This window comes from Thunnus albacares, chromosome 16 (genome assembly GCF_914725855.1).
Source record: "Thunnus albacares chromosome 16, fThuAlb1.1, whole genome shotgun sequence".
Lineage (NCBI taxonomy): Eukaryota > Metazoa > Chordata > Actinopteri > Scombriformes > Scombridae > Thunnus > Thunnus albacares.
In genome coordinates this window covers 29,562,252-29,586,310 of record NC_058121.1, presented here as the reverse complement: position 1 = coordinate 29,586,310, position 24,059 = coordinate 29,562,252, and the positions used below count along the sequence as shown (strand labels likewise).

Below are 24,059 nucleotides of genomic sequence, written 5' to 3'. Positions count from 1 at the left end.
TGTAAAAGCTTTGCCCCCCCCAGTGTTAATGGCTATAAGGGGTCACAACAACTCCTGGAGGTTGGTGTGAAACAGATTAAGAAGTATTGGCTCCACTGTTCAGGGTTCACTCCTCTACAGCAGCTCGCATGTTGGTATCAGTGTGAGTGAGTCGCTCTGAGCATTAAAGAAAGTGTGACAGTATTATATCATGAGTTGTCTGTTTCCTCACTGAAGTCAAGTGCAAGAAGTAAATCGCCATGACACACACGTCCAACAGGTGCAGCAATCATGTTTGGGGTCGTATAGTTAAACACACAATATGTAATTTCAGCTGCTAGGCGTCTCAATCAAAACAATAACAACAGACGGAGTGTGATGACGGTGTGAAGTAGCAAGGGATCATGGGAGTTGTTGTCTTCGTTGTTAAATAACCAGCTTCACGCAGATTAAAATCGTTAAAATACTAATTAAAGCTGTTTCACCTAAAAAATCAATGTTTCTCTGACGATGTTTGGTGACCACTGGACTTCCTGGAGGGGCTGTTAGCCGAGCTGCTGCTAACGTTTGTCCAGTTTATTTCTCTGATAACTTAAGATCCAGACGTCCAATGACTAAAATCCTTCTTCCAGCTAAAAGATAAAGTTAAAAACCACCTAAATTTATCATGACAATGTGGCTTAAAACTGAATAAAAGTCCATTTATAACAGTTTGTGTGGAACAACCACAACGCCGATGTATTATCTTGTATGTGTGTAAGTTACTCTTTGGTAGACGCCATTGTAGCGGACAAACACAGCGCCGCCGTATGCATCTTGTGCGTGTTTACTCTTTGGTAGAGGAGGTATGACGTCATCGACAGGCGACCAAATGAAACGGTCCGTTACTTTGATTAAATTACAGATTTCTCTGAGTTTGAACATTGTTGGAAACATTTGGGATAATGTAAGAACACAACTCAACAACATATATAACATAGGTCTAGTTGTTTTTAGACATTTTAATGTGGAATAATTACATATTATAGCTTTAAATTACAATAAAATGTGAGGAGATGTCTGTCTGCATTTGATCTGAGGACGCCGTCACATCCTCATAACTTCAGAGTCCAAGTTTAAAAAAACATCAGTGTGATGTGAAAACCAGTCTAACCAGTCAGTGTCAGAGAAATCACACGTCAGCTGATGTAGTTCTTCTATTTGTCCACTAGATGGTGCTAACTGACCATCTACTGCAGTAAAGCTCAGCTCAGCACAGACAGATGTAAAGGAGGAGCAGCCGTTTGGAGCCTGAGATGCCCTCACTCTGGTCCTCAGTCCTGGTTCCTAACCAAGAGGGGCCAACTTTCCTCTGTCAGGGCTCAGCTGTGGACTTTTACTGTCAAACACTTTCCTTTAAAGGCATCTTTACTCATTCGTCTCTGTAAAGATTTTATATCTTTGTTTAAAAAGTGTTGTTCATATCAGGTTTGTTAATATTATCTTTGATGGACAATGTGTGTGAGTACATGGTTTATGAGGACTTTGTGTGACCGGGTTTTAGGGTTTTCATTTGCTACATTTTGCACATTAATGAATTAGAGTGCAGAGCTACTGCTAATAGGGATGAAGCTGAAAGTACGATATATAAATAGTGGGGTTTTTTGTGAATATTTATTTTGTACAAATATTTTAAAAATTATTTTCTTTTTGGGAAGAAAAAAAACCTCATAAAATAACAGCGTGCAGGTCGGTTACATGGTTGTCTCTGTCTCCTGCTCTGCTGTCTGTCTGTGTCATAGATGTATGAACAGCTGCAGGTCTGTGTGTGCAGCAGAGCTGAGCTTTAGCTGAGTAGTCAGCGCAGTCATCCGTAGTGTAGAGACCTCCAATGCAACATAGTTTATTGAAGAACATTTATTTTAACACTTTATCCAATAATAAGAAGTGTAATAAAAAGAAAAGCAGGGTTTTTAAGCCTATTTCCACTTTTATTAGAATACAAATACAAATAATTTTGCTGCCTCAACAAATATAAATACTGGTCTCTCTGCACATCGCTGCTGATACAAATAGGATAACAACACCTGGTACTGATATCTACACAGAGGTCAGAGGTCAGGGTCTACTTCAGGTTTAGCATGTTGCTGATGAGAAACAATTTATACTTATGCAGGATTTTCCTAAAAAGCAATGTATAGACTCATACAACAGAAATCCCTCTCAATCATCCCAGTGGCAGTGTGTGGCGGTGTCTGTATCTACAGAGACTCTGTCTGTATTTTCTTATTATTCTGCTGTGTTCAGGATGTTTCTGGGCGTCAACCTTTGGGCAGTGGGTGTGTAGCCCCCCTGAGCCAATAACGGCGTGCAGGTGTGAGTTTGCAACTCTCTACTCCGCTCTGCTCTCTGTCTCTTCGTCATGGATGTAGCTACAACACAGCAGACAGGATGAAGCTCTGCATTCACACAATATCTGGCAATGTGGCACCTGCCCGCAGGGTTTTGGGGAGGTGTGGGCGTGTTGCAGTGGTTTGTGCAAATCTGACAAAGATAATATTTTTTTAGTTATATACCAGTCAACCCTACAAAGGATCCATGTCTTGCAGTACATGGCCCCCAGTCACTAACAACCGGGTATTTAAAAGGGGGCCAGCAGATAAGAAACACAAAACACATGAATTTGAAGTCCATCACAGTCTCTTATACAGTCAGTGCTCAATACAAAACCCACAGTTCAGTTACTGATGAACGAGTCCTCATCTCAACAAACATACTCCTCAGAAAGCAAACAAAATAAACCTGAAATGATGCGTCTTGCATGCAATGGAGACGCTTACTGAGTTACGTCTCGTATTCCAGCCAGTCGGCTCCAGGGATTGGACAGCCATGGAATAGAGGATGGAGTTCAGAATAATCTGATTCTGAAGAACAGGTGAACGAATGAATTACAGACTTCTTTTGGCTTGTTGCCAGGGGTTGGCAAGCCGACCGACGAACACTCTCAGGACAGACTGTGCCCCCCCCCTCCCCTCCCCTCCCCAGAGAGAAGCTGTGCACCAGCAGGCTTCCACTTTCCTCCTCTTCCTCCTCACTTCCATTAAAGGAACATTTGTTTTCCTGCAGGCGGTCGCTGTCCGTTCCCCCAGTTAGTGGTGAGTGAGCTGGGAAACCAAGAAATTCCTCATCATCACTTTTCCCCCTGAAAATGTCCATGAGGCGTTTCTCCAACTCATCCATATCTCGCTCCGTCACAATCTTCCTGTCCTCCCACACAACGTCTTAGTTGACGGGTCCAACCTTTGCAACTACTCCGTATGGCCCTCGCCACTTGGGAGCCAGTTTTGTGGGGATGTGATGGATGTGAACGGAGCCAGACCCTGTCCTTTTCCTGTAACTGTTGGTCTCTGTGGGTCTTGTCTGTTTTTGTCTTTCTATGCTTTTTATGAGGTTGCTCTGCTCAAGGTCTGTGAGATCCTGGGTTTGTTTTGTAGGCCAGTGAATCCGGGTTGACATCCCTCGGCTGGAGCGGTACATTGACTGGTCCTCGGAGGGGCCGGCCAAGGTTGAGTTCTGCAGGTGGTACGATCGTAATTTTAGCGTTCGGTTGATTCTGTCTGTTCGGTTGGTTTGTGGGTTGAAGGCAGAGCTCATTTTTGTTTGAGGCTCCATTTTTCACAGATGGTCTTGAAGACGGAGGAGACACACAGGGGTCCCCGGTCTGACAGGAGCTAGTCGGGGACACCCCATCTGGTGAGGATTTCCTGGTTGAGTATTTCTGACATTGTCTCTGCTGTAGTTTTCCTCAGGGAGTACAACTCCACCCGGCGAGTATAGTAGTCAACAAATACTAACAAGTAGACATTTCCCTTAGAGCTCCTAGCGATGGCGCCCATCTACTCACCAGTGGAGGAGGCACAGTCCTTCCTGAGAGTGAGTCTCTAACTGAGTGTTTCGGTTTTCTGGGATCCCAAAGAGTATTTTTGTTGAGATGAGGACTCGTTCATCGGTAACTGAACTGTAGGTTTTGTATTGAGCATCGACTGTATAAGAGACTGTGATGGACTTCAAATTCTTGTGTGTTTTGTGTTTCTTGTCTGCTGGTCCCCTTTTAAATACCCGGTTGTTAGTGACTGTTTAGGGGCCATGTACTGCAAGACCTTTGTAGGGTTGACTGGTGTTGTGGATATTTTGAGCGATGGTCAGCACCTCAGTGGAGAGAAGCACACACGAGCCCTTGATGTCTTAAAGCTGAAAATGTTTATTGACATACTTGATCAAAGAGAACTGAAATAGTGAACATCGAAGTCATCTGCAACTCGGATGCTGTCTCTTTCCGTTCTGCCTCTGAAGGTCTGACTGTTAGTCTTTAACCTCAGCAGATCAGCCTACAATATGAAAAATTAGTCTAATTGGTTCACTAGTTTCTAAATAAGGAACTGCATTTTACCCGTGTCAGTCCAGGTCACTATCAGCACATTCTGGCTACACACTCACCTATCTGTGTTGTCTAGGAAGGCCCTCTCTGACCTTGGTGACCATGGCGATACTGATTTAACCTTTATCAGAGAGGTTTCTGCTTCCCCCAAAACATCACAGAGAGTTCTGGATGCTTAAGGATTACAGTGTGACCTCAAGGCTTGACCCAGTATAACCCAATTTGTAACCCCTAAAGATGAAAAATTCCATAACAACTACAAATATCATCTTTGTCAGACACTCTGACGGCTTCTGGTCAAACTGCTACAGTGTTTATTTGTTAAACAATCATAAAATAATGTTTTATTTCTCTGATTGACGGCTTTGTTCTCGCCAGCGCCGCTCGCTCTCATCAATCACTCTCTCTGATATCTGAGTCTGAGATCTGAAGGAGTTTTTTAATTTTCCTCTCAAGCTGAAGAATTCATTGGCTTGTGTCGATGTTGTGACCCCCCTTATACACCTTTGAGGTGCGTTGCCATCATTTTATGCACAAAATACAAAAAAAAATCTTGGAAACACCAAGACATCTACCCAGAACTCATTTTGTCCAATAAAATAAATGAATAAATAAAACTTAGGACAAATTCATTTTAATATAAACACTCACACAAAGATATTATGATTAAAACATGTCTGCTTTGTTGTCCTACATTATATTCTTCCACAGTCCCTCTAACAAACTCCTAACTGTTGTTGTTCCTCAGTTTGGCAGCGTGACACAGAAACATCTCGTCTGTCTCAACTGAGTCTACGAGGGAAAGATACGAAGGAGGAATCAAAGAAATATTTATTTACTGAATTGCTGCACAGCTGATCAGTTGTCCGTTTTGTATTATTTGTATAATTCTGAAATGGTAACATCCAATCACAACACTACTCAGGTTAAATGAACATATGGCTTCTGAATCATCTATACAGTGAAGGGAACAGAGACGATGTTCCAACAATCACACACAAGTGTTTCGTTGTTTTTTTTTCTTAGATCACATTAAATTAAATAGAAAAAACATCTTAGTAAATGTTTGTAGATTTAAACATCAGTGCGTAGTGTTTAAGTTGCCTTCAACAGAAGCAACAGATGTTACATCTCCTTTGCACTTGGTCCTTAGATTTTAATAGACAATTACAGTAGATTTTTTTTACTGTGGCTGTGACTACAGCAACAAAAACAGTGAAAAAACTTCAATTTACATGATTTGAAAAGGAAAAGGAAAAAAAAGCATGATTTCCCACTAAAAGAACTGTAATTTCTTATGGCGAAAAACCCCCTGCTCTGTAGAGTCTTGTGGCGTCTCCCAATATGAACCTGAAGATATACTCTGATGCTCTACTCAGTTATAACAGTTATAGTGCAGAGTTACCACTGGGACTGCTGTTGGTTTTATTACACTAGCAGCAGTTATATGGATGTTAGTGTCCATCGATCGGTCGACCACTTTGGTCTGAACTGAGATACCTCAGCATCTGCTGCACTGACTGTCAAAGACTTTGGTTCAGACATTCATGTTCCTCAGGAGATGAATTGCAATGACTTATCCTCATTTTTTATTTAGTGTCATTATCAGCTCAAAATTATTGATGTCTCTAGAGTCACATCAGTGATGTAGCTCAAAATAAAAACACAAAGCAGGCTGCAGAAAATAAATGATGGATAGACTCTCTTCTCCTTGACTATGAGCCAAGTGATGAATCATGAAAAGAATTTAAAACGTATTTGTTGTGAATGCAGAGAAACAAATAGACCCTGAAAGCTGTATTTATGGTTCATCTCTCATTCAGACACAAATCCACTAAGTTTAATTAGATGGTGAATCAGAAAACAGATCAGATGTAAATGTGAACAATAGAACACCTCCATGTTTTCAGTCTGTGCACATTGCTGCAGCATTCAGTCACTGTCACATTTCCAGTAAGGCATCCGATAAAAAGATGGGTTTCCTCACTCCAGCCTCTCTTTGCTCCTCCGAGCGTAATTAAGCAAATTGAAACGACCTTCATGATGGCGAACCGGATCGATGCAGGCAGGATACAGTTTGGAGGGATTTACTGACCATCAACAGCTAGTTTATCCTGAGTGGCTGCACACGACGCTCCAGAAGTCCCGACCTCAGCTGCATGAATCACACATCCTCCAGTTCAGAGCAAAATAAAGTGAGGATGCTTTCAAAAATAATAATGCAATGAATAGTTTTTATTTATCAGTTAACTTGATGCTAGGGGTGTGCCCCTATACAAATACACTTTTCGGCAAAGCACAAATACAAATAGTGGGTTTTTAACAAATATTTGTTTCATACAGATATTTTAAAAACTGTTTTTGGGAAGAAACGTCTGGCTGTGACGTCTATCAGCAGGTCTCAACGAGGGGAGTCACATCCACCTGCTACATGACGCACATCAGTCCTGCAGTTGGGGGTGTTCCTCAGAGATAAAACTGAACTACTGACACAAGCGAAGTGCTTACAAGAGACTCTCCATAACCTGTTGTTCCTCTTCTCCTTTCCACAAAGTGAGGTTGTAAAGATTGTAAAGGTTGTACAGAAACAAATATAAATACTGGACTCTCTGCACATCACTAGTGGATACAAAGTTCAGTAAACAGCAGAAAGTTCATCAATATCTGCTGTGAGCAGCTTTGCCTTTCAAACAGCAGCAGTCTTCCTCAGTGTTTCAGGTACTCGGCAGGTTGGTTGTTCCTGCATCTTGCAGAAGTTGCCGCCTGGATTCAGGCGTCTCTGTCCTGGTTCTGTCCCAGTCTGGCTCTGTGTCCCTCCACCAGTCCACCAGATGCCCTCAGACTTTGTCCAGGTTTGCTGAACCGGACTGAAGGACAGAAGAGATAAGTTGCAGATTATATTAAAGGACCGATAAGAGATACTGAACCTTCGTCCAGACGTGTGTTTGATTGGCAAAGAGAACTGAAGTGAAATCTAAATACGAAGAAGAATGTTTGTTTGTTTTATGTCCAGATAGTTTTGAGGATGTGTTTCAGGCTGGTTTCCTCTCAGCTGCAGGTTTGATGCTTTTCATGCGATTCAGACTCCAGGTGGTGATGTATCAGCATTCAGATTGTGTTTGTTTGCATTCGGCTGCTGAATCTACTCGTGTTTTCTGTGTTTTTGTCTGTTTGCAGCCTGTTTTTCTCTCACACTTTCTCCACACATCAGAAGGATGTACTATGAAGTGAGATTAGTGGGTTAGTGAGGTACGTTGAGCCTGCAGGGTTTTCAGTGTCATGAAGGCTACGTCACCATGGTAACCGATGCTGCAAACTGAACCTGGTCCGGAGCAGGTTATGTTCTGAGTCGCAGCTTAAATCAGTGCTGACCTTTCACCGACCAGTTAGCACGGCTGCTACTGCAGCTATCAGAACACTGATTAGAATATTGATCTTTTATTAACTTACCATTGATTTTAATGTCATATTGTAAATAAGACGGTGCAAGAGGTTAGGGTTACTTGTTGGATGGGATTTTGTTAAAATATATCAAAATGTATCTCAAATTTAAAAAAAAACTAATAAAAACTAATGAGAAAAAAATATTGATTAGTTTATTGACATTTATCACAGATAACATTCAGCCTATAATATTAATTTCACTTTGATTTGACCTAAAGTGAACCACTGATCCTTCATTATGGGACAGAATCAGACCTGAATGCTCTTCTTCAGTTTAATGTTTAAATCTGCTGCATCGAGTTTAAAGGTTCAGACTTCTGGATGTTTTGAAGCACTGAGAGATATAATAAATAAATTAACTTCCTCTCTCACAGTGTTGCTTTGTGCTGTGATAATCTGTTTATATTCTTCATATCTCTCCGTTATAATGACCTGTTCCTCCCGACTGAAGCAGGCGGAACGCCGTCGCTCCGTTTTGTGCGGAAGACGAGTCAAATGACGCATCAAACGTCCTCTTTTATAGGAACAGAGCCTGAAGCAGAAAGTTAACAAAGACAGCTGATAACCGGCGTCATGATACCACTTATCTCTGACTGGGAGTTTAGGGTTTGTGGAGCTCACACAAAGAAAGCCTGAGTCTGCTGAACTTGTTTCATAGTGCAGAAGTCTAGTCTGTATCAGTCTCTTTAGCTCTGCTTCCTGTTTCCTCCCCAGCCAATCAGCTCCCAGCCTGCCTTCGTGTCTTGCCACCTGTTCCTGGTCGGTTCATTAGTTCAGTTTGTTCTGTTTGGTTCAGTTTTGCTCTGCCTGCGTTTGGCAAATGAACGAGTTGATCATCAAATATCAATGTAACAGAGCGTCACATCGCTGTAACATGTTACGTCATTAAACACACAGTATGTCGTTTCTGCTGCTGTGACTCAATCAAAACCAGAACAAAGAGCAGAGTCTGATGACGTGAAGTAGCGTGGGATCATGGGAGTTGTTGTCCTCATTATTAAATTTAGGAAACAACATTGCAGATGAAAATCGATCCGACGTCACTCAGACAGAAGAAAAGAAGAAACGTATTAACGTTATATTCATGTTGTGTCATTTCATTCCACTGAAATAGCTACAAGTAACGTTAGCTAACGTTAGGTTAACATTAGGTCCACGTTGACAGGCGACCAATGAAACGCAGCGTTAGCTTAATTAAAATGACGGATTTGTCTTCAGTCTCCGTCCGGTTGTTGGAAACATTTGGGATAAAATAAGAACCCAACTCAACACAATACGTAACATGGGTCTAGTTGTTTTTAGATATTTTAATGCAGAAAAGTTATAAATATTATGTCATTCACATTTATATATTTATCAATAAACATGGTGAAATGTTATTCTCATAGAAGACGACTATACGTGTTAAATGATGTTTTGTCATTTAACACAATGTTTCCAGTCTGTAAACCAACAGTCAGTCATCAAATGAACATTAAAGCTGTGTTTCTTGCTGTAATCATTCCTCCTGTTCATACTGACCATTAGAAGATCCCTTCATAATGACCTTACAATGGAAGTGATGGAGGACAAAATCCACAGTCTGAAGCTAATATGAAGCTTCAGCGTCCAAATGAGTCAAATCAAGTAGATATCTTTCAACGTTACAGTCTTTTTAGTGCCAAAGTTCCTCTTTTTGTTACTATACTTCCACCTGCAGCTCAACAGGGAAACACTGTCCGAGGAAACACAAAGAGGGAATTTGATGCTAAAAAGACTGTAAATGTGTCAGATATCCACTTGATATGACTAACTCAGACTGATGAAGCTGAATAGAAGCTTCAAACAGACTTTTAAATGACTGTGTGGACACACTGTGGATTTTATCCTCCATCACTTCCATTGAAAGCACATTTGAAGGATCTTTTAATATCCAGTATGAACAGGAGGAAGGATTACAGACACCTGACTGCTGGTTTAACTGGAAAGACTGGGAACACTGGGAACACTGGACCCAGAGAGCAGATACTCTGCAGGCTGCAGGTCTTATTTCTGCATCTATCTGGTTAGGATGAACAGTTTCATCTGAAAGCCTGTTGTCCAGCCACCCATCGATGTTTATCTCGTCCCACTTGCTAATATTCACTAATCAGTCGTGTAATCTCGTGTCTCTGAACAGTATCTGAACCCAGCGGTGATGTAACTCTGTGTTAGAGCAGTGGGTCTCATCTCAGCCTTCACTTTCCCATCCTGCAGTCTGAAAGTTCACGCTTCAGTGACATCAGTCTCCTCCCACAGCAGCCTCACACACACACACACACACACACACACACACACACACACACACACACACTCACTTACTCTTTTTTTTTTTTTTATACTGTATTGAAAGCAGAGATTTCATCACAGGATGACAGAGGCTCAGGCTGCTTCTCTGAAATCCTGACAGCAAATGAAGGAAAGTCACTGAAGAACAAGAGAATTTAACAAACAATCAAGAGTGTTAATTAACGATTATTAAAGCAGCGAGACAGTTTATGAGCAGAGATGTACTCGCAGTACTGGAACACAGCTCGGGGACGCAGACCGGACTACAGGAGATACACAGTGAGTATCACACAGTTTATTATCTTACTGAAAAAATCCTCAGTGAGGACTCGTCAGTCCAGACAAACAGTCCTGAGAGCAGCGTCTCAGCTCCTCACTGTCACACTAGAAACCCTCATTAAAGTTATGGATGCTGCAAACAAACCAGTCAAATTAAAAGAAGGAAAAAAAATCAATTCTATGTGAGTTTGTTCCATTTTAACAAGCTGTTACTTCAGTTTTCATCATATTTTACTGAATCTTCCCATCGATAATTGTTTGGCAGCATAACTTCATTTTTCCTTGCATGGCTATGCTTTTATTTTGAAGGTTAAGTGTCCTGACCTCAGGTGATTTCCTGTCATTTAAACATGTAGAAGACTTGATGACTTCGCTGCTGTCAGTGGAAATATTTGTTAAACTGAAACAAAAACGCCGCACAACAAATCCTCCGTATTAACCTCCAGATCTGTGGTTTTGATCATGTGACTCCAGAACGACACATAGCGGCGTTTTCTAACCAGGCGTCTCTTATCAGCAGTAATCAGCGGTTTAAAGATGATGGTTTGGGTTTGTTAAGGTCAGAGAAACACGTGGTGGGTTAAAGTTACTACTTCCTTAAAGTTAGACTGCCTTCGTCGTCGTGGCAACGATAATAACCACGGGGGTTACGAGGGGTTAACGTGATACTCGTTATAACCTCCGTCCTCCTCCTCCAGATATAGATCATCATCATCAGCTGCTGCAGGTCAGATCTACACAGCAACGGGACAGGAAGTAAATTCAGCCGCCAAAAATGACCTTTAGATACGTTTGACTGACAGACGCCATCCAGCGGCCGCAGCCATTATGACCCCGGTTCAGATGTATGTAAGGAGACAAATGTCCGTGTTAGGAGGAAGAGGTTGGGTGACTGGATGGATGGATGGCAGCTTCTCAATTTATTCAATTTCCTGTTTGTCTATTTTTAAATTTTGAGGTTGTTTGAAGCTGTTTATGTCACGTTGGGTTTTAGGAAACTATGATGGACATTTTTTTAAGATTTTCTTACATTTTATTCAATAAATGAATAATAGAATAAAGAAATAAATCAATGAATCAGCACTATAGTCATCAAATACCACCAAAATAAAAGTTATAATCTACAAAATGTCCAGTTTTAAATCTCCATTAAACCAACCAGGAGCCGCTAAAGACGGAGCGATCTGACTGTATGAGACACGAATCCAGAGTTTCAACTCACATCCTGACGTTTCTCATCTATCATATAATCTTATTATCACACAGTTCTTCATCAAACAGGTGCTGGCAGTAGATGTGACCTCAGTGGTTTCCAGTGAACCATAAAACAGTATTTCTATAATCCTTCTTTTTGCTAAACTCGATCTTATAAGCTGTGTTGTGTTTCGTTAGTTTCTACAATCAGTTTCCTGTGTTGGTCTGCAGGTGGTGGAGGGGGAGATTCCTCTTCCTCTGGGCGCCACGGGTCGCAGGAAGCGTCTCCGTTCTGCGGGTGAGGAAGACTACGAGGAGGCGAGAAGCTGCGCGTCGCGGCCGAACCCCGAAGGCTCCGGCAGCTCGCTGTCGGCCAGCGAACTGAGCCGCTACGGCAAGCCGGGGGAGGAGGAGGAAGAGGAGGAGCTGCAGAGACTGTGTCAGCGCTGCCACATCATGGCGTCACAGCTGAACAGACAGGCCGCCGCTCTGGCCGACACCACGGCGCTGAAGGTCAGAACAACACGTCACTGTAAAAAACGCTCCGAAAACATGTCAACCAATGAGAGATCAGCTCTCAGCTCAGGTCAGAGGTCAGGTGGTGGCGGCAGGAAGGATTCAGGGAGGGAACTATTGCAGATTTCCTCCTCTAATAACTGAAGTAAAAACTGGTTTTATTGTTTCTGCTTTCAGAGAGAAACAGATGATTTTAAGTAAGAATATGTAAAAGTGCTGAGTCAGAGGCAGCTGCATTTGCTTTAAAGGATAATTCTCTGATCTACTAACAACCAAAGCTGATGTATCTTATTAAAAACAGGTCAGTGAGTCACAGCGCTGCACTGGGCGACATGTTCCTTCATCACGTTAGTTTGTTCAGAAACGGCTCCAGAGACTAATAACAGCATCATGTTTTTTAGTCTCTGGAGAGCAGTTCTGTGTACGGCAGACGCTACTGAGCATGTGCAGGAACGCGGTTCTGTTTACAGCTTCAGTCAGAGAGTCGGTGGTTCCACAAGTGTCCTCGGCCAAGATACTGAACCCCGACGGTTGTGCAGCACCTGCATGGTAGCTTCCCGCCATCAGTGTGTGTGTTTATATCACAACCTCTGACTTTGTGCTGAAATGTATAATGTAGTGTTACAGGTCCTGGGCTGCAGCACCCGTAAGCAGTTATATATATATCTATATCCTGAAATACAGGACAGACATGTGAGACGGAGAGACGTGGTTTGTCGCCACAGTTGTGAGGAGAAAACAGCTGCGATGGTCCCTCGCTGCCACCTATTGTCAGAAAACTGCTATAGCAGACCGATTATTCACCACCAATAAAATACATATCCTCTTTCAAACACACTAACACTAAACTATTTCATTTACCGATGCTGCTTCTCAATATTCATATGAACTACAGATCAATAGACTGTAATGGTTAAGTGTCTGCTAGCAGGTTATATACTGAACATCGCTTCATGCGCTGCCCCCAAGTGGCCAAAAAGAATAAAGAAATGCAACTGATTGTTTTTGTTATATTTGAACGTCGTCTTTGAGTGAAACACTGAGAGTGGAGGTCGTGTCCTTCGCCGTTGGTGCTGATCGCTGCTGTTTTCTGAAGCGATGAGGCTTCGGTGCAGAAGTGTTACAGAGAAGTTTGTTTGACGTTGAGCTTCTCTGTCAGGTTTTTACATCAGTGCAGCTCATGTCCTGCTGGGTGAGCGAGCTTCAGTCTCTATGGTGGTAACTCTCTCTCTCTCTCTCTCTCTCTATTCGTCTCCTCTGTGGAAAACGCTGATGTGTTCGATGATCTGACCTCACTGCATCATCACAAAGTGACACGAAGACTTTTATTCTCTGTGGTGGACTGTGAGTGGAGAAGGTCGCTGGTTTGAATGATCAGCTGATCATCAGAAACTCACGTCGCCTCAGACGATGGTTCAGATGAAAGGACTCATGTCTTCTCCTGCATACGTTGGGAGCAAACAGGAAGCTCCTGCTCTGAGAAGTGAAGCCAATGCTGCATTCTGTCTAATGTCCAGCAGGAGGCGACTCCATCAGCGCCAAAAACAAAAGACGCCGTCGACCGAAATGCCAAATTAGAGGCTTCAAAACTGGAAACCAACGCGTGACGTCTCGGTGGCTTTTATACAGTCTGTGGTTGGGATGGAAACAAGGAGGAGGAGCATCTCGGAAGTCGTGAAGGTGTGGAGGTCAGCCGAGCAGGAAGTGGAGGTCAGCCGAGCAGGAAGTGGAGGTCAGCCGAGAGCGTCAGGTGATGTTGAGTGTCAGGTGATGTTGAGCGTGTCAGGTGATGTTGAGGGTGTCAGGTCAGGTGATGTTGAGGGTGATGTTGAGGGTGATGTTGAGGGTGATGTTGAGGGTGTCAGGTGATGTTGAGCGTGTCAGGTCAGGTGATGTTGAGCGTGTCAGGTGATGTTGAGGGTGTCAGGTGATGTTGAGGGTGATGTTGAGGGTGTCAGGTGATGTTGAGGGTGATGTTGAGGGTGTCAGGTCAGGTGATGTTGAGCGTTGGGAGGAACCTCGCTGGACATTTTATTCTGACAGCAGCTGCATCAACTGAGTCTGAACAAGAAAAGAGTTTCAGCTGATTGTTTGAGATGAAGGCAGTCGCTCTGTGAGACAGAACACAGAACGACTTGAACTACGTCCTGAATCATTTACAGTTTGACATATTTACTGCGGCGTCGTCTTCATGTCCTCAGATGTCCTGAAACCTCAGATCTGTTCCAGAGTCTCTGCTGCTGAGAGCAGGTTGTTAAAGCTCAATGTTTCCAGAGGGAGCTGATGATGTCACTGATGATGTCACTGATGATGATGTCACTGATGATGATGTCACTTGAGTCAGCGTCAGTTGGGGCTGAAGACTACAAGTTTGAAAATGACAGAAATCTGTTACATTCCTTTGTTTGGTATAAATAAGTAATGAATAAATATTATCACCAGACAATAAAAACCCGTCTCACCTGGACTCATCTGGACTCACCTGGATTCACCTGGACTCACCTGGACTCACCTAGATTCACCTGGACTCACCTGGATTCACCTGGACTCACCTGGACTCACCTAGACTCACCTGGACTCACCTGGACTCACCTGGATTCACCTGGATTCACCTGGACTCCCCTGGACTCCCCTGGACTCACCTGGACTCACCTAGATTCACCTGGATTCACCTGGACTCACCTAGATTCACCTGGACTCACCTGGATTCACCTGGACTCACCTGGACTCACCTAGATTCACCTGGATTCACCTGGACTCACCTAGATTCACCTGGACTTGCCTGGACTCACCTGGACTCACCTGGACTCACCTGGATTCACCTAGATTCACCTGGACTCGCCTGGACTCACCTGGACTCACCTGGACTAACCTGGATTCACCTGGACTCCCCTGGACTCCCCTGGACTCACCTGGACTCACCTGGATTCACCTGGATTCACCTGGACTCACCTAGATTCACCTGGACTTGCCTGGACTCACCTGGACTCACCTGGACTCACCTGGATTCACCTAGATTCACCTGGATTCACCTGGACTCACCTAGATTCACCTGGACTCGCCTGGACTCACCTGGACTCACCTGGACTCACCTGGATTCACCTGGATTCACCTGGACTCACCGTGTCAGTTTGGTCGCTGCTGTCGCCTGTGAGGAGTTTAGCAGACGTGTTGATCCGTGAAAGAAGTGAAGTGTGTCTGAGATGCTGAGTCATTACATGAATAAATTTCGCTGAGTCATGCACTCGCACTATAAAATGTTACTGAACGTTAGCTGAACGTTAGCTGAACGTTAGCTGAGCTGTAGACTGACATCATTAATTATGACTTAAAAATGTAAATAACATCAGTGGAAAAATGTCCAACAGAAGAACAACAGTGAAGCTTTCACACTAATAAAAGAACTCAGATCCTGCAGCCGAACTCTCCCACGTCCTCATTCACCCCCCTCGCTGCCCCCCCCCTCCCCCCGCCCCCCCCCCTCCACACTGTCACCACGCATCGCCTTCAACGTGGCTGCCGAGTCGCTCAGGAGAGGACGAGCTGGACGAGTCCTGAGCGCAGAGTCAGTCCTCGCTACGCTAACGAGCATCAGAGGAGTCTGGATCTGAGTTGGAGCCCCGAGGCGTCACGTCACTCGATCACAACGAGTCCCTGTGTGGAGAGGAGGAAGAGGAGGAAGAGGAGGAAGCAGCATATCTAATCATTTATGTTGAAGACTTCGTTTAAAGAACATCAGCTTGAGGTTTAACTTTAATATTAAAGCTGCTTTTATTTCAACAAATGAAGATCAAAAAACAGGTCAAAAGGTCAAAACGTCTCACATTCAATTAGCAAAGTAAATCTACATGTATCAGTAAAACGTGATCAATATTAAATATGGATCATATTGTTCAGTGTGTGCAGGTCTGACAACAAGAGTTTTCTTTTTAATGCCAAAAATAAAAGCAAATATCCGTTAATTCAGAAATCAACAGCGTTGTGGAGCCTCTGAGCAGCAGTTAACCTCCGTGTCGTTGCCGTGGAAACTCATGGTAGCGTCGCTGCTTTAAGGAGCAGGGCAGTAGGTAATGTGTGTGCGCGTGGCGAGCGGCAGGAAAGTGACGGTGAATGTGAGCGCAGCAGGAAGTTGTCAGCGTGTCAGTTAATAAATGCTGCTGGAACAGCAGTTAGCTCTAAAGTTAGCAACAATGAGTTAGCAACAATGAGTTAGCAACAATGAGTTAGCAACAATGAGTTAGCAACAATAAGTTAGCAACAATGAGTTAGCAACAATGAGTTAGCAACAATGAGTTAGCCTAGCCTGAAGACGCTAAACACAGAAACAGACGTGTGACCGCTGAATCTCCAGAGTTCTGCTTTTCTTTTCTAGACGTCTGTGAACTTTTGACCTGAACTGAACACGAAGAACACAAATAAAACAAAACTAAAAACTAAACTCACAAACAGAAACAGAAACTATAACTGTCAAAATAAAATAATTCCTTTAAAACGTCTCAAGACAGATTTCTGTTTCTCTCCAGAAACAACTTCAGTGTGGATTCATGTCAGCCTCCTCTTCCTCTCCTCCTCCTCCTCCTCCTCCTCCTCCTGCTCTTCCTTCTCCTCTCCTCCTCCTCCTCCTCCTGTTCTTCCTCCTCCTCAAAAATCACTTTTGAAGGAACTAAATCATGTTTTCATTTTAAAATGTTAATTATCTGTAAAACTGATGAAACTGATCGTATCAGTAAAAGGTTCAGTGACAACATTTTTGATTTTTTTCCACTAAAATCTTGACGATGATGATGATGATGATGATGATGACGACGATGACGATGACGATGATGATGATGATGCAGCTCTTCAGACTTTTCTGGACTCTGATTAATACAGAAAATCGTCTCAGCAGCATCTTTGACTAAAACCAGAACCTGAAAATAAACAAATTGAAACAACATGAAGTGAGAAACAGATGATTTCTTTATGTTTGAGTTCCAGCAGGAATCTTATTGATCTGGAGACCGTCGTGGCTGTCGGGGTCGTCGGGGTCGTCGTGGTCACCGTGGGTGTCGTGGTTGTCGGGGACAGACTAACCGCTGCGAGGATCCTCGGAGGACGCTCTGACACTGCAGACACTTGGCAGGACGCCGCGTGTGTCTGCTGCTCCGTTATCTGCTGCCTGAGACTTTTATCATCCACAAATAAAATCTGCTGCTTCGTCGCCGTGACTCGGTTCATCATCACCTTCCTCTTCCTCAGAGACGCGGGCCGCCGGAGAGGAAACGCCGTGTGTTCGCCGCAGATAACAGGAAGCTCGATCGGTTTAAAGCAGCTGTTCAGTGAAGCACAGACGTCTGTGATGAAGAGGAGGAAGAACTCCCAGCCTGCAGAGATTTATTCATCTGTTTGCACATAAAAATACATTTTATTCAAAAATATGATTTGATTTGTACACGAGGACGTTCTGTCTCTTATCAGTTAGTCTCAGAGAGAAGCATAAACATAAAATAACATAAACAGACAAACATTCACACCTTATAAAAACCTGCAGGCAGCTCCATCGTTTGATACGATGTTCCTCCAGGTTCTCTTCATAAAGAATAAAGAGTTAATCATCTTTAATGTGACTCTGATGATACAGTTATTTATCTGTTTCACCAGATATCAACATGTAGATGCAGAAAGACTCCAGTCAGAGTTTAAACACATCTGGAGGGTTTCCACTCTGCAGCTGTTTTTACTGCTTTTCATTGAAACTCTCAGATCCTTCGCTGCCGTTCTTCTTCTCTGATGAAGCTGCTTCCTGTTTGTGGCTCTAAACATGTTTTATATTTTATTGTCTTGTGATCAAACTGCTTTTTTTGTTGTTGTTCATTTTGAACCAGCAGCTGAAACTGGTTATAAAACTTCAAATCAGAAGCAGAATCACATTAAAACCATGAAATGTGTCTCGTTTGATGATCAGAGATGAGAGAAAGCTGCTGACTGATGATCAATAAGATGATCAATGAGATGATCAGAGGCCAGTTTACTAGAAACATCACAAGTGATTCATGTTCAGGAAGAATGATGAAGATTTTCACCTGCAGCTCCGAAACATTTAGAACTTCTGAGGATGAAAACAGCTGGAGGCCGATGACATACAGTATATATATTCATATATATATGAATATATATATATCTATATATGTGTATATATACAGTTCAGATTCACAGTTGGACTTCTATCTATTCTTTATGAAACTTCATTATTTACATCTGCTGCTGATAATTATTTAATATTTAATATTGATAAATCTGATTTGATTATTTTCATGATAAACAGATAAATATTTCATTCTAATACTCAGTTTATTATCATATGAGACGGAAAAAAGCAGCAAAATGTCAAAATTGAGAAAAACAATCATTAATTAATAATAACAGCTGCTAATTAACGAGTCGGTCGATTAATTATTTCATCTTCCATCTTTGCTTCTTTATTGTTTGTCTTCATTTATGACGTCTGAACGTTTTCATGTTCAAAACGAAGCGACTGTGACGTTCAATGGTTTAACATCCTGCTGCTTCCTCCTGTCCCGCCGCCATCATGGAGGATGTTGTGACGTTCTGAAGTTGTGACGTGACGTTGTGACGTTGTGATGTTGTGACGTTGTGATGTTGTGACGTGACGTTGTGATGTTGTGACGTTGTGATGTTGTGACATTGTGACGTTGTGATGTTGTGACATTGTGATGTTGTGATGTTGTGACGTGACGTTGTGACGTTGTGATGTTGTGACGTTGTGATGTTGTGACGTTGTGATGTTGTGACATTGTGATGTTGTGACGTTGTGATGTTGTGACGTTGTGATGTTGTGACATTGTGACGTTGTGATGTTGTGACATTGTGATGTTGTGATGTTGTGACGTGACGTTGTGACGTTGTGATGTTGTGACGTTGTGATGTTGTGACGTTGTGATGTTGTGATGTTGTGACATTGTGACATTGTGACGTTGTGATGTTGTGACGTGACGTTGTGATGTTGTGACGTTGTGATGTTGTGACGTGACGTTGTGATGTTGTGACGTTGTGATGTTGTGACGTGACGTTGTGATGTTGTGACGTAACATTGTGACGTCATGTTGTGACGTTGTGACGTTGTGACGTTGTGATGTGACATTGTGACATTGTGACATTGTGACGTTGTGACGTTGTGACATTGTGACGTTGTGACGTCATGTTGTGAGGTTGTGACGTTGTGACGCCTCTCGGGAGAAACGAGGCTTTATTGACTTTATTTTAGTCGTATCTGTTGTTGTTTCCTCACGTCTGTTCTGTTCAGTAATAAACAGATTTGAATATTTATTTGTGTTTCTATCAGTAACAACATAACATAGAAATATAATATATAAATATATCTATAATGTTACTGAAACAGATCGATGTAATAACAATAACAATAATAATAATAATAATAATAATAATAATAATAATAAAAGTGAATTCAAACAGACTTTGTCTGACTGACTGGTCGGACCAGCGGAGCCTGAATGAATCTCGACTGTTGTTAAGGAGTTAATTGAGTCTGTGATGTGTTCAGTGTCAGTGGGACACTTCATTACTGTTTCTGTTCATGTTCATTACACTTCCTGTCAGTCAGCAGAGGTCAAACTGATCAACGGTGATCAGCTCAGTGAAGCTCAGTCTCCACACGAACCCCCCAAACAACAACTCTGATATATATTTAATATAATAATAATAATAATAATGATAATAATAATAATAATAATAACTCCAACATATATTTAATATAATAATAATAACAATAATAATAATAATAATGATAATAATAATAAGAAGAAGAATATTGTGATTTTAAGCATCTTTCATGTAATCCAAAGATATTTTACATTCAGAAAACAGGAAAAAAACAAATGTTATTGAAAAGTTTAATATTTGAGAGTCCAGTAAATTAAAATCATAAATCACAAAATCTCACATTTTACTTTATTTACTTTAATGTTTCAATTAAAAACGTTTTGTAGATTTGATTCCCAACATTAGAATATTGTAAATAAATTAAATTCATTTTAGTTTCATTATTTAAGTGTTTTTTGGCCAAAAAGTTGAAATGTTAAAATATTTAGATGAATAAATAACAAACATGTCTGTAAATATAAAATATAATAAATAACAAACATGTCTGTAAATATAAAATATAATAAATAACAAACATGTCTGTAAATATAAAATATAATAAATAACAAACATGACTGTAAATATAAAATATAAACGACTTTTAATCCCAAATTCATGAAAACATCAGAGAAGCTGAAAGTCTGATATGATACGAAACCACCATCATCATCATCATCATCATCATCATCATCATCATCATCGTCATCTTCATCATCATCATCATCATCACCATCATCTTCATCTTCATCATCTTCATCATCATCATCATCATCATCATCTTCATCTTCATCATCACTGTAGAGAAATTCATCTTTACAATCATCATTAATTAATTTATTTCAGATTTCCAGAAACATGAAAGTCAAACGTGATGAAACGTTTATTTGATAAAAGTGTAAAAATCGTTTATTTCAAAATATAAATATAGTTGATCACACATCTGTGATATTTTATAATATTATAATTATTAATAGAAACGAAGCTCAAAAACGTTTTTAAAGGTAAAAACACATGAAAGAACAACGTTCCTGTTTGTGTTGCTTGTTGTTCGCTTCTTCATCTTGTTTGTGATGATGATGATGAGGATGATGATGATGATGATGATGATGATGATGAGGATGAGGAGCAGCAGATGAAGCTGCTGTCAGTCAGATTTATGAGACTGAAGCATAAAGAGACAAACAGGCAGCTGATCTGCAGTCAGACGCTCACAGCACGCAGCAGCTTCACCACCACACTGACCTCAACACTCGCATCCAGTCAGGTAACTTCCTGTTTATTCCTGTTTATTCCTGTTTATCTGCTAAAATATGAACATTCTTCTTTTATATTTGAGTCTTTTACTGTAAAAGTAACGACGAATTATTACAGTTTGATTCTTTTATTCACTAAAACGTCTGTAAACTCGATGAGGAGAGAAACTCTGAGTCGATTTAACGATATTAAAACAATATTAATTTAATTAATATGAAGTCAAGGCTGAAAAAGTCCTGCAGAAGGAGGAAGAGGAGGATCATTCTCTTCATCTCTTGCTTTCTCTGAAGCATCTTTTCATATTTCCTCCACTTCTTCTTCTTCTTTTTCCTTCTCTACCTCCTCTTTTCTACCTTTTCACCTCCTTCTTTTCCTCATATTTACTTCTTTCATCTCATCTTTTCTTCCTGCTTCCTGTTTCTTCTCCAGTTCAGGAACGATGTGAAACACAGATTAGAAGAAGAAATAACGGTTGTTGTTGTTGTTGCATCACATCAGAAACAGACTCTGAAGTGCAGCTGCAGTTTTTTTTTGCTTCCTGAGCAGCCGTCTGCTCCGCCGACTCGTCTTGACACTCGCGGCTGACCTCTGACCTCCATTGAGGAGCGCTGACTCGTGTCGACAGGAGGTCGCGTCCTCCTCCTCCGGACCGGAGCGTAAATCTGAGGACGTTTCTACAGACGCTGACAGGTTTTATGTCCTCCTCCTGCTGCCGTAGAGCGGCCGTGTTTATAAACGCGGCAGCTGGTGGATGATGGACGACGGAGACGCAGCTGCTGGATCATAAAATACCAGAAGACGAGACGACTCGTTCACGTGATCACATCCAGAAATACTTATAGATAATCTGTGAGTTTCTGCTGATCTGTGTCTCCAAACGTCTCCCGAACCCTCCAGACATCCACTCAGCTGATGAAATGCTCGTTATAGTTTCCTTGAGTCAGAGGAGACGACTTTAAAGTGTGTTTTAATCACTCGGTGAACAAAGACAGAAAGACGGAAACGTCTTCAGGTTTAATAATAAAAATAATAAAATAATCTTGTTTAAAGTTTGTGACTGTTGACATAAAAACAAAGAAATGATTTAACGAGAAAAAAAGAAACATTATGAACCAAATTATGATCAAATATAACTGATAATAACACGTCAAACAGTTGATCTGTAGTGATTGGTTCTAAACTCGTTGTGATGTCATAAATGCTGCAGGTAAGTCCAGGTGTTAAAGCTGACCTTCCTCCTCCTCCTCCTCCTCCTCCTCCTCCTCCTCTGCAGGACCCGGCCTACGCCTCCTTCCTCTTCAACAAGCTCCAGCGTCTCCAGCTGCCTCGCCGTGGCCGCCATGCTTCCGTCGACGTCCGCTGCGAGGTCTGCGGCGCCGCCTTCCACCACCTGAGACGTCTGGCGCTGCGTCGCGCTCTGGGCATCGGCAGAGACATGACGCCGCGGCCCAGCGCGCCCCTCGCCGCCCCCGCAGCCTCACACGGCGGCGGCGGCGGCGGCGGCGGCGGCTGGGTGTCGGACGAGCTGCCGGTGAAGCAGCAACGATGGTCGTACGAGGAGAAGCGGGGGGGCGGAGCTCCGTGGGGGTGGGGCGGAGTGCAGAGTACTTACCTGGGCGGGGGCGGAGCCAAAGGGCTGGCGACAGTCACGCCCCTCCCCCTGAACGCACAACACTACCTGGAGGGAGTCTGGAGGGTTTCCTGCTGCAGACCTGAACACCAGACTACGGTAAGCAGAGAGGGACAAACTGTGGTGGTGATGATGATGGTGATGAAGATCAGAGCTATATATATATATATATATATGTGTGTGTGTGTGTTTCCTGTTTCATTGTCTCCAAAGAGATTGATCTTTGATTGATTATTATTAGATTATTATTAGTAATAAGTTTAAGCACCAGCAGCCAATCACAACGGGACTTTATGCTCCGTGTTTTGACTCTCAGGCTACAAACACTCCGTCTGACCTACTTCTAATATTTTATCCCATTAAAAACATTTATTTTGCATATTTTAAACAGCTCCCACACACTTATACATATATATATGTATATTTTTGTACCTCATGTTTTACATGTATGACAGTGTGTTTAATCTAATTTATAGTTTTATTATTAGTTTGCTTGTTGCACTGTGAGCTCACAGAGGAAACTTCCTGACGGCGTTTGTTGTTCAGCCTGCAGACAAAACTCAGGGCTGAAAATACACTTTAACCTTCTCGCATCATTTTGTGTTCTAATAATTGAGTCATATTTATATTTACAGTTATTATTCTCTTTAAAAAGATGCTTGAATGGAGCATCGATCACCTCAGTAAAGATCTCTGTAGTGAATGAATTATTCTACACATCAAACTAAAGATGGTTAATTAATGTATTATTAATATAGAGGTTTACAGAACGTTCCTGTTCCTGCTGATAAAATATTAAAGTTACAGAAAACTCATCATCACTTATTGTTACTGATCTCTGGCTCATCATCTTAATGAGATTTTTTATGATGGAATTTCAAGTTGTTGATGTTATAATGACGAGATAATTACAAGATCTTTACTCATTATTACAACAAACGTTCAACGTGCTGAACGAGGTCTCAGTCTGAACCGCTGAGTCACTGCTCTCCTGTCAATAAATGATGTTTTATAGATTTATGAGCTCATGTTCCTGCTGTTTGAGAGGAAAACAGGCGTCAAACACTCCATTTATATATTTTATAAAACTCTTCTGATGATAAAATATAATCTTTAATCATCAGACGTATTAACGAGACAGTTAATATGCAGCTTCGTCCAAATCAAATGTAAGTATGAAACAGGACTTTATGTTAAGATTATATTTTAGTGTAAAAGCAGGTTCATAAACGATGCTCGTGGGGAGAAACGATGATATTTTTCCTTCATTAGTTTTCAGGATACAAACACATTTCCCTTTAAAAGCAGAAGTAAACACACTCAAACACGTCTGCGTCCGGCGGTCGACTCACAGCAGCAGCTGTTGCTACTGCACAGATC

At 41.8% G+C, this 24,059-nt stretch overlaps 1 protein-coding gene across 7 annotated transcripts in view; it reads left to right on the top strand.

Annotated features, from left to right (window-relative positions):
- Nucleotides 1-9,840: 9,840 nt before the first annotated feature.
- The window catches only part of kif26aa (kinesin family member 26Aa), a 69,487-nt gene continuing 55,268 nt past the window's right edge, over nucleotides 9,841-24,059 (top strand). For 5 of the 7 annotated variants that reach the window (XM_044376307.1, XM_044376298.1, XM_044376300.1 and 2 more), the window contains exons 1-3: nucleotides 9,842-10,426; nucleotides 11,852-12,133; nucleotides 22,323-22,778. In XM_044376307.1, coding sequence (XP_044232242.1) covers nucleotides 10,367-10,426; nucleotides 11,852-12,133; nucleotides 22,323-22,778 — 798 coding nt within the window. In that variant the 5' untranslated portion in view covers nucleotides 9,842-10,366. Of the gene's footprint in view, nucleotides 10,427-11,851; nucleotides 12,134-20,880; nucleotides 21,060-22,322; nucleotides 22,779-24,059 lie in introns of those variants that run through there. The other 2 variants (XM_044376302.1, XM_044376301.1) reach the window with 2 other exon arrangements.